The 14,157-nt window shown below is 38.0% G+C and overlaps 1 protein-coding gene and 1 long non-coding RNA gene across 16 annotated transcripts in view; one reads left to right on the forward strand and one right to left on the reverse strand.

Annotated features, from left to right (window-relative positions):
* Positions 1–14,157, reverse strand: part of LOC127003706 (AT-rich interactive domain-containing protein 1B-like) — a 202,630-nt gene that overhangs the window by 18,086 nt on the left and 170,387 nt on the right. For 7 of the 15 annotated variants that reach the window (XR_007757359.1, XR_007757357.1, XR_007757360.1 and 4 more), the window contains one exon: positions 8,087–8,607. The exons of 1 other annotated variant lie outside the window; for it this stretch is intronic. Coding sequence is in view for 3 of the 14 variants with exons in the window: in XM_050870641.1 (XP_050726598.1) it covers positions 8,599–8,607 (9 nt within the window). In the remaining 11 variants the exon portion in view is untranslated. Of the gene's footprint in view, positions 1–8,086; positions 8,608–9,154; positions 10,772–14,157 lie in introns of those variants that run through there. 7 more of the 15 variants (XR_007757349.1, XM_050870642.1, XR_007757356.1 and 4 more) reach the window with 6 other exon arrangements.
* Positions 509–6,802, forward strand: LOC127003707 (uncharacterized). The gene is made up of 2 exons (XR_007757361.1): positions 509–1,077; positions 1,162–6,802. It is a non-coding gene; the product is annotated as an uncharacterized LOC127003707 (long non-coding RNA).

Raw genomic sequence — 14,157 nt, forward strand, 5'->3', positions numbered from 1 at the left:
GGTAAATGAGGTATGTTGGTAAATGTGATAAATGAGATAACCTGCTCCCCTTGTATGTCAGTAAATGTGATAAATGAGATAACCTGCACCCCTTGTATGTCAGTAAATGTGATAAATGAGATAACTTGCACCCCTTGTATGTCAGTAAATGTGATAAATGAGATAACCTGCACCCCTTGTATGTCGGTAAATGTGATAAATGAGATAACCTGCACCCCTTGTATGTCGGTAAATGTGATAAATGAGATAACCTGCACCCCTTGTATGTCGGTAAATGTGATAAATGAGATAACCTGCCCCCCTTTGTATGTCGGTAAATGTGATAATTGAGATAACCTGCCCCCTTTGTATGTCGGTAAATGTGATAAATGAGATAACCTGCCACCCTTGTATGTTGGTAAATGTGATAAATGAGATAACCTGCACCCCTTGTATGTCAGTAAATGAGGTAAATGAAGTATGTTGGTAAATGTGATAAATGAGATAAACTGGATGACCTGCTCCCTTGTAGGTTGGTAAATGTGATAAATGAGATAACCTGCACCCCTTTTATGTCGGTATGTGATAAATGAGATAACCTACACCCCTTGCATGTCGGTAAATGTGATAAATGAGATAACCTGAACCCCTTGTATATCAGTAAATGTGAGAAATGAGATAACCTACACCCCTTGTATGTCGGTAAATGTGAGAAATGAGATAACCTACACCCCTTGTATGTTGGTAAATGTGATAAATGAGATAACCTACACCCCTTGTATGTTGGTAAATGTGAGAAATGAGATAACCTACACCCCTTGTATGTCAGTAAATATGAGAAATGAGATAACCTACACCCCTTGTATGTTGGTAAATGTGAGAAATGAGATAACCTACACCCCTTGTATGTTGGTAAATGTGAGAAATGAGATAACCTACACCCCTTGTATGTTGGTAAATGTGAGAAATGAGATAACCTACACCCCTTGTATGTCAGTAAATGTGAGAAATGAGATAACCTGCACCCCTTGTATATCGGTAAATGTGATTAATGAGATACCCTACACCCATTGTATGTCAGTAAATGTGATAAATGAGGTACCCTACACCCCTTGTATGTCGGTAAATGTGATAAATGAGATAACCTACACCCCTTGTATGTCGGTAAATGTGATAAATGAGGTACCCTACACCCCTTGTATGTCAGTAAATGTGATAAATGAGGTACCCTACACCCCTTGTATGTCGGTAAATGTGATGAGGTAACTTTTTTTGTTTACATCTCAGCCTATAGCGCCGGTAGGCTTTCTTCAGAGGCCTGGTGGTCGGCCCAAGCCCGTCATGGCACAGGCAATTTTTATAGTGGCGCTAGTTATGCTTGGCTCATGCTGCCCCCTGGAACTCATTTTTGATTCGCTTGTACGGTTTCTTCTAGAATCCGGGATGATAGGTGGTCTTCTGGACAGCCTGTGGATAGTCTTAGCCACTCAGTGGTGACTAAAAAATCCCACGTGGTAGCGTGGGGATTCGAATCAACATTGTCCATGGCGTGATGAATGCTGCCCCCACACGCTAATCACTCAACCACCGCCTACCCTTGTATGTCGGTAAATGTGAAAAATGAGATAACCTAAACCCCTTGTATGTCAGTAAATGTGATAAATGAGGTAACCTGAAACCTTGTATGTCAGTAAATGTGATAAATGAGATAACCTGCACCCCTTGTATGTCGGTAAATGTGATAAATAAGATAACTTACACCCCTTGTATGTTGGTAAATGTGATAAACGAGATAACCTACACCCTTTGTATGTCAGTATATGTAATAAATGAGATAACCTGCACCCCATGTATGTCAGTAAATGTGATGAATGAGATAACCAACACCCTTTGTATGTCGGTAAATGTGATAAATGAGATAACCTACACCCCTTGTATGTCGGTATATGTGATAAATGAGATAACCTACGCTCTTCTGATTGATGGTCATGTTTCTTGGATTCTCTCCATTTAATGGTAGGCTATCTGATTTATGGGGTCCATGTCATTCTTGAATTTGGCCATTTTCCCGTAAAAGCTGCCATGCTGTCTTGCCGCTATCTTGCCTGGACAAATTACGATATCAACACTGTGTTTGTAAACATTGGGTTCCGCGCATGCGCAGATCAGGATGGGATGTCTTAGGATACGTGGATGTCAGATGACATAACACCGGCGCACTTAAAATCAAAACCTTATTGCTTATGTTCTTCTTGTAACTAATTTATTTATGGACCAATATCTTTTATTCAGAAAGCTATTTAATCAGGAAGGATAGGAGATTAATGATCACTATCGCTTGTTTTTTATAGAATAGTAAAAAATATTTCCTAGATATCGATGATAAAATATTAAAAAGTTGTAAAATGTTTGTGTCAAAAATCTAAATCAACTTCAAACAAAAGTTAAAATAGTGAACATGCAGTAATTTCTTTTTCATACTTTCATAAACTGAATAAAAAGAGTAGACTTAAATAAATGCCTAAAATAAGAAGTTAAGATAACATTTTTTCTTTACCATGTCCTTTATACCAAAAGAAAGAGGAAAAATAAAAATATTTATAAGCAAATAATTAAGTTATTACTTATTTGAAATTATTACTTAAAGAACGCCTAAAATAGGTGTTTCTTGCAATTATTATTTTAAAAAATAATAGTAATTATTATCGGGTGATCGGAATGGTGATCGGAACAGCAGTATTTAAATAAATGATTGGATGATTGGAATCGGATCAGTTGCTCAAACTGATCGGATGAACGGGGATCGGAACAGCAAAAAAGTGATCAGTGCCCACTACTGATATATATATATATATATATATATATATATATATATATATATATATATATATATATATATATATATATATATATATATATATATATATAAACAATACAAACTTGTTTCAAGGCTCTGTGTAGAGTATTGTAGACAATAAATGCGAAGTACCAACTCCTCCCCACTCGCTAGCTCGAAATTTTGTGGGCCAACTTTTTTAGCCGAATATATGTTTCGAAGTGAAATTTAGTATCTTATAGTATCCACAAAATCCTCATACGCCTATAAGTTCCCGAGTTACACCGAGAAAACTGTATTTTTTTTCTCTCCTGTCAGAGTAGGCTAACAAATAAAAATCGCTCAAATCTCCTCATCTATGTTCCTTAGAAAGGTTGCCATATGTTACTATTAAGAAACTTATCCCAACAAACGACGCTCCCAAATTCGACGCACTTTCATCGAAAACTTAATTATTAATCACTTTTTAACTTTTATGACGCGTTTCGCGTCATCGCCCGCCAGGACCTTTTACCCTTTGATGACACGAGACGCGTCATCGTGCGTGAGAGGGTTAATATACTGTTTTCTTCTAAATTCTCCACCCATCTGTTTTTTTATAATTTTCTCACACATCTTTGCTACCACACTTGTTAATGACACTGTGTGTGTGTGTGTGTGTGTGTGTGTGTGTGTGTGTTTTGTTATTCGATCCATGTGTTTATGTGGTTGAGTCAAGATGGGTGGGTTGGCCGCGCACGTGCAGTGGTGACAATAACTGGCATGGAGGAACCACAGGCATGCCACACCCACAACTGTTTCTTCCTTCCATTTAACTGCAGCAACAAGGCCATAACTTAGGTGATGGCAGCACAAGCCGTGACAGCCCTTACTTTAACAGACGACACCATGTTGATACAGGGCTTTGTTTACGTTGTGGATGTGGATATGGGCAACCGACCTTGGCCGTGTGTGACGCACACCCAGAAAAGTTGGAGTTGCCAGTTGCCCTAGCTGGCGCCAACTCGGTGGGAAGAAAAAAGCCCTGTGTGACACCAGCTTACGGATAACCGTGAACTCGCTCCTGGTTGGGCGTATGGGCGTTGCCCGTAGCCCCAACGGTTGGACGAAAATGGCCATTGTGACACCGCCTTAAGGAAGTGAAGCCACTGATAGGGTGAGCATCAGCGATGACGTCATTGGACTCCCAGCGAATCATCAGCGTGTTTTTAGAACTGTCAGCCAATCGTAACTGCAGCTTCAAAATGACTCGTTCTCTCTCTCTCTCTCTCTCGCCATAGCCACAATGTTTGGAGTAAAACGTCCAGTGTGATACTACCCTTAAAGGTAGCGTGCGTGACGCCGATGGTAAGTAGACGTGACCCGTACGTGTCAAAGCAGCGCGAAACTCCGGGTGATAATGCGCGAAAGTTGGGATGGTAAGAATTTAGGACTAACCGCGAAACTCATGGATCGTGAAACTTGGATAGCATTAAACTCGAGAGGGTACTGTATTCATCACTTCTACTATTTCACTTATACTATCAAAAGTTTCACCATTAACCTTAACTTTCTGGATCTCATCTCTATTTTCCAACTTTCCATTTATGAACTCATAAAACAGTTTTGGCTGGTCTTTGCACTTATTTACAATATTTTTCTCAAAATTCCTTTTTTCTTCTCTTCTTCTCTTGTGTGTGTGTGTCTGTGTGTGTGTGTGTGTGTGTGTGTGTGTGTGTGTATTTACCCATTTGTATTTACCTATTTGTAGTCTACTGGGCCCGAGCTAGGCTCTAATAGTCCCGTCTCCATATCGCCATTCATCCATCCTTTCCTTCATTTGTTGGACCCTGCTCGCCTCCACCACCTCTTCCCACAAGCTGTTCCAAGTGTTAACACTTCTATGTGGAAAACTATACTTCTTCAAGTCACTCAAACAAGTTCCTTTACAGGTAACTCTCGATTTACGCGAGTTTGGTTTACGTGTTTTTTAAATAACTCGGGGTCCAAAATCCAAATAAATGTTTAATTTACACATTTTTTTCATTTATACACGATATTTTATGGAGTGGCCACCAGATGTCTCACGCAACTGGACTCACACGGCGCCGCAGCCACACAGCTGAGCTCAGTTCTTCCCGCGCGCCACTTGAACAACAATACAGTACCCACACTGCCACGCTACTCAACAATAGGGGTGGGGAGGTACCAGTACCAGTACTGCTACTAATGGTACCAGCTATGCGGTACAGTACCGGTACCAGACTGCTCGATACCGGTACCCTTACTAGCCAATCGCTCATGGTGTCCCTCATTTCTTCCTCACACGAGTGAGGCTGAGACTGAGTGCCTGAGTGGATATCTCAGTGATATGGGTATTCTCTCTCTCTCTCTCTCTCTCTCTCTCTCTCTCTCTCTCTCTCTCTCTCTCTCTCTCCACTGAATGAAGTGAATATTTATTTTTCACCATCAGTGGTCCAGTGTAACACGATTGACTCCTTTAAAAACAAGCTCGACCGTCACTTCCTTGAACTTAATATTAACTAGAGTAGAAAAGCAACATTTTGGAGCCATCTGATTAATGTAAAATCACTTAGGTTTAAGGACAGACCACCTAGTCTGGACCATGGGGTTTGTGTGGTCTGATTTTCTATGTAATTCTATGTAATTATCTCTCTCTCTCTCTCTCTCTCTTCACTGAATGAAGTGAATATTTATTTTTCGATAGAAACCTACCTCTTGTTTGATTTACATTGTTTTTGATTTACGCGACCTCTTCAAGGACACAATACTCGCATAAATCGAGAGTTACCTGTATTAAGTTTCTTTCCATGTCCTCTCAGCCCCTGCATTCTCGCAGTTGAGAAGACATCATCTCTATCCACCTCATCAAACTTTTTTACCAACTTATACAGCATGATCAGATCTCCTCTCTCCCTTCTTTTTTATGTGTTGTCAAGTCCACCTCCTTCAATTTGTCTTCATACGTCATATTCGAGAGTTCTGGGACCATTTTCATTGCAATTCTCTGTATTCTTTCCAACTTTCTGATATCCTTCTTTTTGTGAGGCGACCACACAACTGCAGCATATTCAAGTTTTGGTCTTATCAATGTTGTTATTATTTTCTTCATCATTTCTTTGTCCATGAAATGGAATGCTACCCTTATATTTTGCATCATCCTGTAGGTTTCTCCAAACAACTTGTTTATGTGCTTTTCTGGGGTTAGTGTGTCTTGCATCTTTACTCCCAAATCTTTTTCTTCATGTACCACCTTTAAGTTTTCTTCTCCCATCCTGTATGTTTTCCTTGGTCATTTTTTTACTTATCCCCATTTAGATGACATGGCATTTATTTGCATTAAATTCCATCTCCCATAACTGGGTCCATCTATACACCTTATCTTGGAATTTTTACAGATTTTCACAGTCTTCCTTCATCCTCACTTTTCTTATTAACTTTGCATCGTCTGCAAAAAGGCTGATATAACTTTTTATACCCTTCGGCATATCATTTATATATATTATGAACATTAGTGGTACCAGAACTGAGCCTTGAGGAACTCCACTCTCTACTCTCCTCCAATTTGATTTCTCTTCCCTAATCACCTAATTCCATTTCTCTTCCTGTTAAGTAATCCTTCATCCACTCGATAACCTTTCCGCCCATTCCTCCCCACTGCTGTAGTTTCCAGATTAACCTTTTGTGCGGAACCTTGTCAACAGCTTTGTTCAAATCGAGATACACGCAGTCAGCCCATCCTTCTCTCTCTTGCACCACGTCTACTGCTCTTGAGTAGAAACATAGTAAGTTAGTGACACATGATTTCCCTTTTCTAAATCCAAACTCTCCCTTATTTATCATGTTTTCCTTTTCTAAATGTTCAGCCCATTGGTTTTTTATTACACTTTCACAAATCTTGCACATTACACTTGTTAAAGAGACAGGTGTGTGTGTGTGTGTGTGTGTGTGTGTGTGTGTGTGTGTGTGTGTGTGTGTGTATATATATACATACATAGGCTACATAGGTATGTGTTTATATATATATATATATATATATATATATATATATATATATATATATATATATATATATATATATATATATATATATATATATATATATATATTTTCTCTCTCTCTCTCCAGAACAAGCAGTATGGCATATGAAAATAGATAAAAAATGTAAAATTTACTTGACCAAATGAGCCTATTGGTAACCTTCAAGAAAGAATTCAACTGAAGTTCTATGCAGTTCCTGATGTACAGGAAAAATATCTGAAAAATTTACACACACAAAAAAAAAAGGGGGGGGGGGGATTTAACTAAATTGTAAGCATAAATGATTTTTATATTCCAGTCTTAATTTTTCAACCAAATGGTTGTGGAAACTATTGCAGCATATGAGTTTGAAGGTTGAAAAATCATTCAAGAATTTTAATTTGTCTCCTTACATGTTCCTGTGTTTTATTCCACAAGCCATGCAGCATTTAGTTTATTGCTTAAAATGTAAAGATTAAACAGGAACTATTTTTCTTCTTTACTAAAGAAATAACATCAGACTAAAAGTACAGCATGGAAATAGAGAAAAACTGGAATGGACAAGAGTATGGAAGGGATCAACTATTGGTATACAGAGGAAATGGATGGCTGGTGTTTCAGTAATGGGACAATGCTATTTTGCAATCTGGGCAGGAGTTAAAGATTATTTTCTTTTAAATAACTACTCAGAGAGGCTAGCTTTTTTTCTTTTCACATTACATGGCATACAAATTCAGGTGCCAAACTTGAATTATTTTGTATCAAATATATGTTATCTTCTTTGCGCTATTTTCAAGATTTGGTCTCTACTCAGCAAACTTGGAAAATTATCTTTTTTCATCACAGCTCTATAATTAGTCATACATATAAACAATAACACAACTGCACCCACACCACATACACACCCACACCCACACCCACACAAGCCTCCCCCCACCCCCACACACACAGTGTAGAGTATAACAGTACATTTTGCTTGAATATCATGAGCCTATCCTATCAGTCATTACCCACAGCACAAAAGTGATGAAATAACAGCACAGGAATAGCACTTTAATGTTAATATTCAGTTTGTGATTTTAATGACCAACCATGTTTGTATGTATATAAAATCTGAATCATACCTAATAGTTTCCTTTTTTTCTTTCATCTATTTTAATTTGCCTGCATTTCATGCTTGCATCCTAAACTGTTATGACAAACAAGATTATCACATAATGCACATAAAATAGTGTAAAAAAAATCCTTGCAATACATGACAAATATATTTTCTTTGGTAAACTATCATCACTACTTCTGGTAGATAAATCTGTCCTTAATCCATATGGCAAGTCATTGAAAGCAATAAGTTGGCATGCCATGTGTTCACAACCTACTTTTAACAAATAATGTATAAATATTCAAATCTAGTAACTGAAAAAAAAAAATTAGACTTACAAAATAAAATTCTAATTTCACTTGTCTGAGAAATAATTTCTTAATAATACTTACAAATGCAAATTATGGAATAAAGATTTGATGATTTTAACATTAATGAAAGTATTAATTTTCAACATTGTTCACTATCCTCTTCTGTTAAAAGATATAAGTTAAAAGAGGATTAAGAAATGGCTACAATTTTGCAAACATTGTTTCTTAATTACAAATCAATTGCTAAATCATAGCTTCACATTGCATTAAGAAAGAAAATTATAAATAATCTGGGGCAACTTACTTACATTCAATTAGGTTTGCTTGCTATTACATAAGCAATAACAAAGCTTTCAACACTGCTGAAAAAAAAAAAAAGCAAAATGAGTCATATATACTTGATTTCAGTAAAGGAACTTTTACATATTACAGTAGACCCTCCATTAAGTGCATTTCTCTTAAGAATTTTCTTATAACATGAAACCTAAATTTAGGAAACATTTTCCATATAACACAGTAACCCTCCATTTAACACAAATTGAATCAGGTATATATATATATATATATATATATATATATATATATATATATATATATATATATATATATATATATATATATATATATATATATATATATATATATATATATATATATATATATATATATATATATATATATATATATATATATATATATATATATATATATATATATATATATATATATATATATATATATATATATATATATATATATATATATATATATATATATATATATATATATATATATATATATATATATATATATATATATATATATATATATATATATATATATATATATATATATATATATATATATATATATATATATATATATATATATATATATAAAACAGCAGGGGCCCATCAGTCAAACCAAAAATGGAGAAATAAGTGATGGAAATGTAGAATAAACACAATAACATGTGGAAGGCCGCTGACAGGCATGCACCAAGCAAGAGACTGAGTCACTCTTGAACTCTCATTGGCATAAGAAAAGAGGAACACAACTGCTCATTGGTTGATTATATTTTTCAGTTGTATGTACATGCGATGGGAAGTTAGTTTAGATCTGTGTGTGCCAGATGCAACTCGTAACTTATTAATGAGCGTGGAGAACAATATAGTTTTCTATGTCGTGCCACCCTTGCCACCTCACCCATACCAGCTTGCCACCTCTTCCATGCCCACCCACAAGGTTGTACTCTAAGAGCCATATAAATTTACATTCATACAGCTCTGCTCTACTTCAGCTCCCCCATGGTATCTTAGTCTTTAATCTTTCATGCAACAAATAATCAGATTTTTTAACAAACTAAGGAATAGCCATGCTTCAGCTGTATCACCTCCATCCTATGATATGAACACTTTCAAGAAGAAAGAATCTACACTATGTCCTTCTCTTTCATCTAGTTTTACTGTCATATGCTTACACAAGCAGCACTGTAGCAGAATATTTTGTATCTTTCATTTCACCCTTAAGCTGACTTCACAAAAATAGTCACACCAGTCTCAAATGGATAAATCCCATTGAAATAACACCTCCATTTAGTGCAAATTCCATTTAATGTGAATTTCTGAAGGATCTAACTTGCGACATATAGAGGGTCTACTGTAGTTGCACCTGCCTTCCATAAATATGCCTTGAACACACTATCAAGTCAAAATATGTAATTCTGTCCGTCTGTCTGTCTTTGATTGTATCAATATTTTCATTGTTCATTGCATCTTACTGCACTTGTTTATGCAGTTTAGCCAGATAGTAGGCATGACCCGATCCCTGGTTTATACCTAGTGCTCCTATCCCTACTAGGCAAACTGGGGCATGGATGTAATTGCTCTAAAGAAGCATGAAACAACCAATACCATGTGAAGTAACATCAGCCCTTTGTATGTGCATTTGCTAGTGTTAAAAGTATTTATTAAATGTCTCAGAAATCTTTCAAAATTTATCCATTATATTTTTACACACTCCCTCGATTAAGTGTGTGCATTTTAAGCTTTGGATAGCTAATCAAGATTGAGACTTCTGATTCTGAAATCACTGAAACTAATATTCAAATAATATGTTCTTTATCTTTGCTGAACACTGCAAGTGAAAAAGTACTCAAAATATGTGTAATTCAAAGCTAGCATGCCCTCCTGCATTTCGAGATGAACTACCTATATTGATACACTGTGCTGTTTTATAGTATTACAAAATTCCTACATACTTGGGGAAAAATAAAATCATAGCACTTAAGGACGAAAAGTATGATATTCACTCTCCCTTGTACCTACAGGACGGCCTCAGTCAAGCTGTTCAATGTCCTATCAAAAGGATGGCTCTTTTTACTGTCTGGGAGCTTATAACACACACACACACACACACACACACACACACACACACACACACATTCATTTAGTTATTATTTGCCTGATGACTGCTGCAGAAGGAGGACACAACATCTGGTCCATCTCACCAATGGAACGGCACCAGCTGGGCAGCAAGAAAAGGAATTTGTCTGGGTTGAGAATATTCAGGATTATGCCTGTCTCCTGCTATGTATAAAAAGTCTATGGTTATCTTGAAAGTAAGGTAATGTGAATGTCTGGATGCTCATTTCAGGAATGGCAGGAAGTCATTGTGAACAAACAATGGAGAGAAGACATCTTCTAGTCATTTCCTTCTAGGAGGACAGTGGGAAAAGATATGTTGGTAAGAAGAAAAGAAGTAGACTATGAGAGGTTAAGACTAATAGAAAACATGAAGGATTGATTTAATGCATTATTTGAATGACTGATGAAGGTGGAGATAGAACAAGACAGGATAAACATGAAGGAAGCAGAAACAGATGGAATTTGGAAATGTGGGCCATGGAAGATGAGATTATGCATCTGAAAGATGAAGTACAAAAGTCCAAGACTGAAAGTGTCAGGAGAGATAACCAAGAGATAGTGAAAGAAATGAAGAAAGGGTTTAAAAAAATACTGAGGGAAACCACAAATTAAAGAAAAAAATCATTGGTGAGGCTAAACCATTTGTGATCAATGTTCATTAGATACAGAAAAAAAGGGCTAAATGGAAATGAGAAGAGCAGCAAAGAAAGGTAGATCTCAAGGACATGACTGCACAACATTATGCAACATTACATAATGGAGTTACCAAGTTTTGCCAAGATGGCAGTAGCAGCCAAGTGCCTGCCGAGTCATTGTGCTGGGGGTTGTGTTGGCAGGGGGCAGTGTTTGTAAACAAATGACACGTCGTAGTTATGTGAGTGTTACCTCGCTGCATCTTCTTACCTCTTGCAAATGTTTTATTCAACTATTATTTCTGTTTCCAGTAAACAGTTACATATAAGGCCTGATGCAGGAATATTGTGAGGAAGCTGTTGTTGTGGAATGCCATTTTGGCTGCGATCAACTGATCAGCTGACTGGTTTTGCTAAACCCACCCCCACCTGTGGAAAGTTGTGGGGGCTCATAGATGAACCAAATACAGCTGAGACTTGTAAACACCGAAGATAACTAGATAGACTCCCTCCACCCTTGCTCAGCTCACATGGTAACTAACTGGAATCTGCTAGATCTAGCAGTATGGTTGTATAGCAGACTGTAGGCCTATAAATTGGTAGAGTAGCAACTAGCAATAGCAGCGTGAGTAAAGTTTGAGTTCCAAGGGCAACTGAGGGGGAAATGTGAGTGGACTGGCCCTTACTCTCTCTTGTCTTACCCCAGCCTGGCTGGGATGGGGCCAGAATGTGAGGACTGAGGATGGCAGCAGGGTGGGGGTGGGGGTGGGAGGGAAGTGCTGAAGTGCTGTGTTAACAAACGGCTGCTCCACTAACGGCTGGATATTTGAAATGCCAAATCATTGCTTAACCAGGTATTACTAATATTATTAGCCTGGTTGAAAATGTGAGTGGTCATAAGTGGCATACATTGTAACTTGAGGACTGCCTGCATACATATACAGTGGCCTTGCACCTAACACTAAATTGTCCAGTGCATTCCATGTCCAACACAGATTTTTTTAAAACAAGCATTTAAAAAAAAAATTATGTTAAGCATTTAAAATCATCCAAGGCACAACAAACCTCAGTCAACAAGTGGCCCAAAAATGCAGAGATTTCTGTAACATGTGGAAAAATTGTCCATCGTGCATTGCACTTGCCACTCTTAGCCAATCAGCTTGAAGATTGGTTCATGACACCAGCCATAAATATGAAAAGGGGCAGTCATGCGATGTGAAGAACTACATATTTTGCCTAGATCTGAGTAGCTTGGGTAGACCAGTCTGCTTGCCGCCATGCCCAGGACAGATTTTTACTGATTTTTATTGCATTTTTAAGGGATTTTTCAAAAATTCCCTGACAATCAATTTTTCGCATAACTTATTTTGTTTATCCAATGTGAATTTTGTCAACACAACATGATCTTTGACCAAATCCCTCCATTGGATGAAAGGCCAATATATATATATATATATATATATATATATATATATATATATATATATATATATATATATATATATATATAGATATAGATATAGATATAGATAGATAGATAGATAGATAGATAGATAGATATAGATAGATAGATAGATAGAGATAGAGATAGAGATAGATATATGTATATATATACAGTACCCTCTCAAGTTTCGTGCTATCCGAGTTTTGCGATCCTCGAGTTTAGCGCTTTGTCCTAAATTCTTACCATCACGACTTTCGCGCATTACCACCACGAGTTTCGCGTTCCTTTGAGTTGTATGGGTCGCGTCTACCTACCATCGGCGTCATGAGTGCTGCCTTAAAAGGCGGTGTCCAACCATTGGGGCTATGGGCAACCGCGGTTGCCCGTATGTCCAACCGGGAGCGAGTTGTTGGTTGTCCGTATGAATGGAAAACGGTTGTGAGTACGAGCGTGGGTGAGTGGGTACTGATTGGCTGTATGTAAACAAACAGACGACGGCAGTGGCTGAGGAGTGAGGAGCAGTGGAAGGTGGCCCACCAAGAGACTCATAAAATGGACTGGCAGAGCTGCTTTGCTTACTACTTGATTAACAAGATAAGAGAACACCCCGTGCTGGGGAACCACAGTCCAAAAAACTTTTTTCGAGTCTATGAAAACTGTAGATCTCCCAGTGATGTTTTCCTCTTTTTCTTCTTCTTTTGACCTGTAATGCATGGCAGTGATGGTGAAAAGTAACAGTGGAAAATAGCAAAAGGGCATAGAAAACCCAAATCAGGGAAAGAAAAGAACAGAAAAACACCTAAGTTCAGGGTGAAGTGTATAAGTGCGCACTGTGAAGTAAACAAGGGCCGCTTTCACAGTCACTGTTTGTTTTGATCGTTACCAATGGCGGCGATCGACGCTATAGTTTTCCATGTGAAATTGGCCTATGGGGTAGTGGTGGCTGCGGAGAAAGCGACAGGTGTTGAGAGTGTGTGGTAAGGTGCAGGGCGAGGCTAACCCAGCAGCCGCCACGAGGTGCCGTTGTAAAGGCAATACCGACCTTGGCCATGTGTGACACACACCAGGAAAAGTTGGAGTTGCCGGTTGCCCTAGCTGGCGCCAACGCGGTGGGAAAAAAAAAGCCTTGTGTGACACCAGCTTACGGATAACCGTGAACTCGCTCTCGGTTGGGCGCACGGGCGTTGCCCGTAGCCCCAATGGTTGGACAAAAATGGCCATTGTGACACCGCCTTAAGGCAGTGAAGCCACTGATAGGGTGGGCGTTGGCGATGACGTCATCGGACTCCCAGTGAATCACAAGCGTGTTTTCAGAACTGTGAGCCAATTCGTAAGGCAGCTGCCTTCAACTGCGGCTTCAAAAAGGCCCGTTTTCTCTTCTGTTTACCCCCCGCCCCCACCCTCTCTCTC

The sequence above is a fragment of the Eriocheir sinensis genome, chromosome 26 (assembly GCF_024679095.1).
Source record: "Eriocheir sinensis breed Jianghai 21 chromosome 26, ASM2467909v1, whole genome shotgun sequence".
NCBI classification, from domain to species: Eukaryota; Metazoa; Arthropoda; class Malacostraca; order Decapoda; family Varunidae; genus Eriocheir; species Eriocheir sinensis.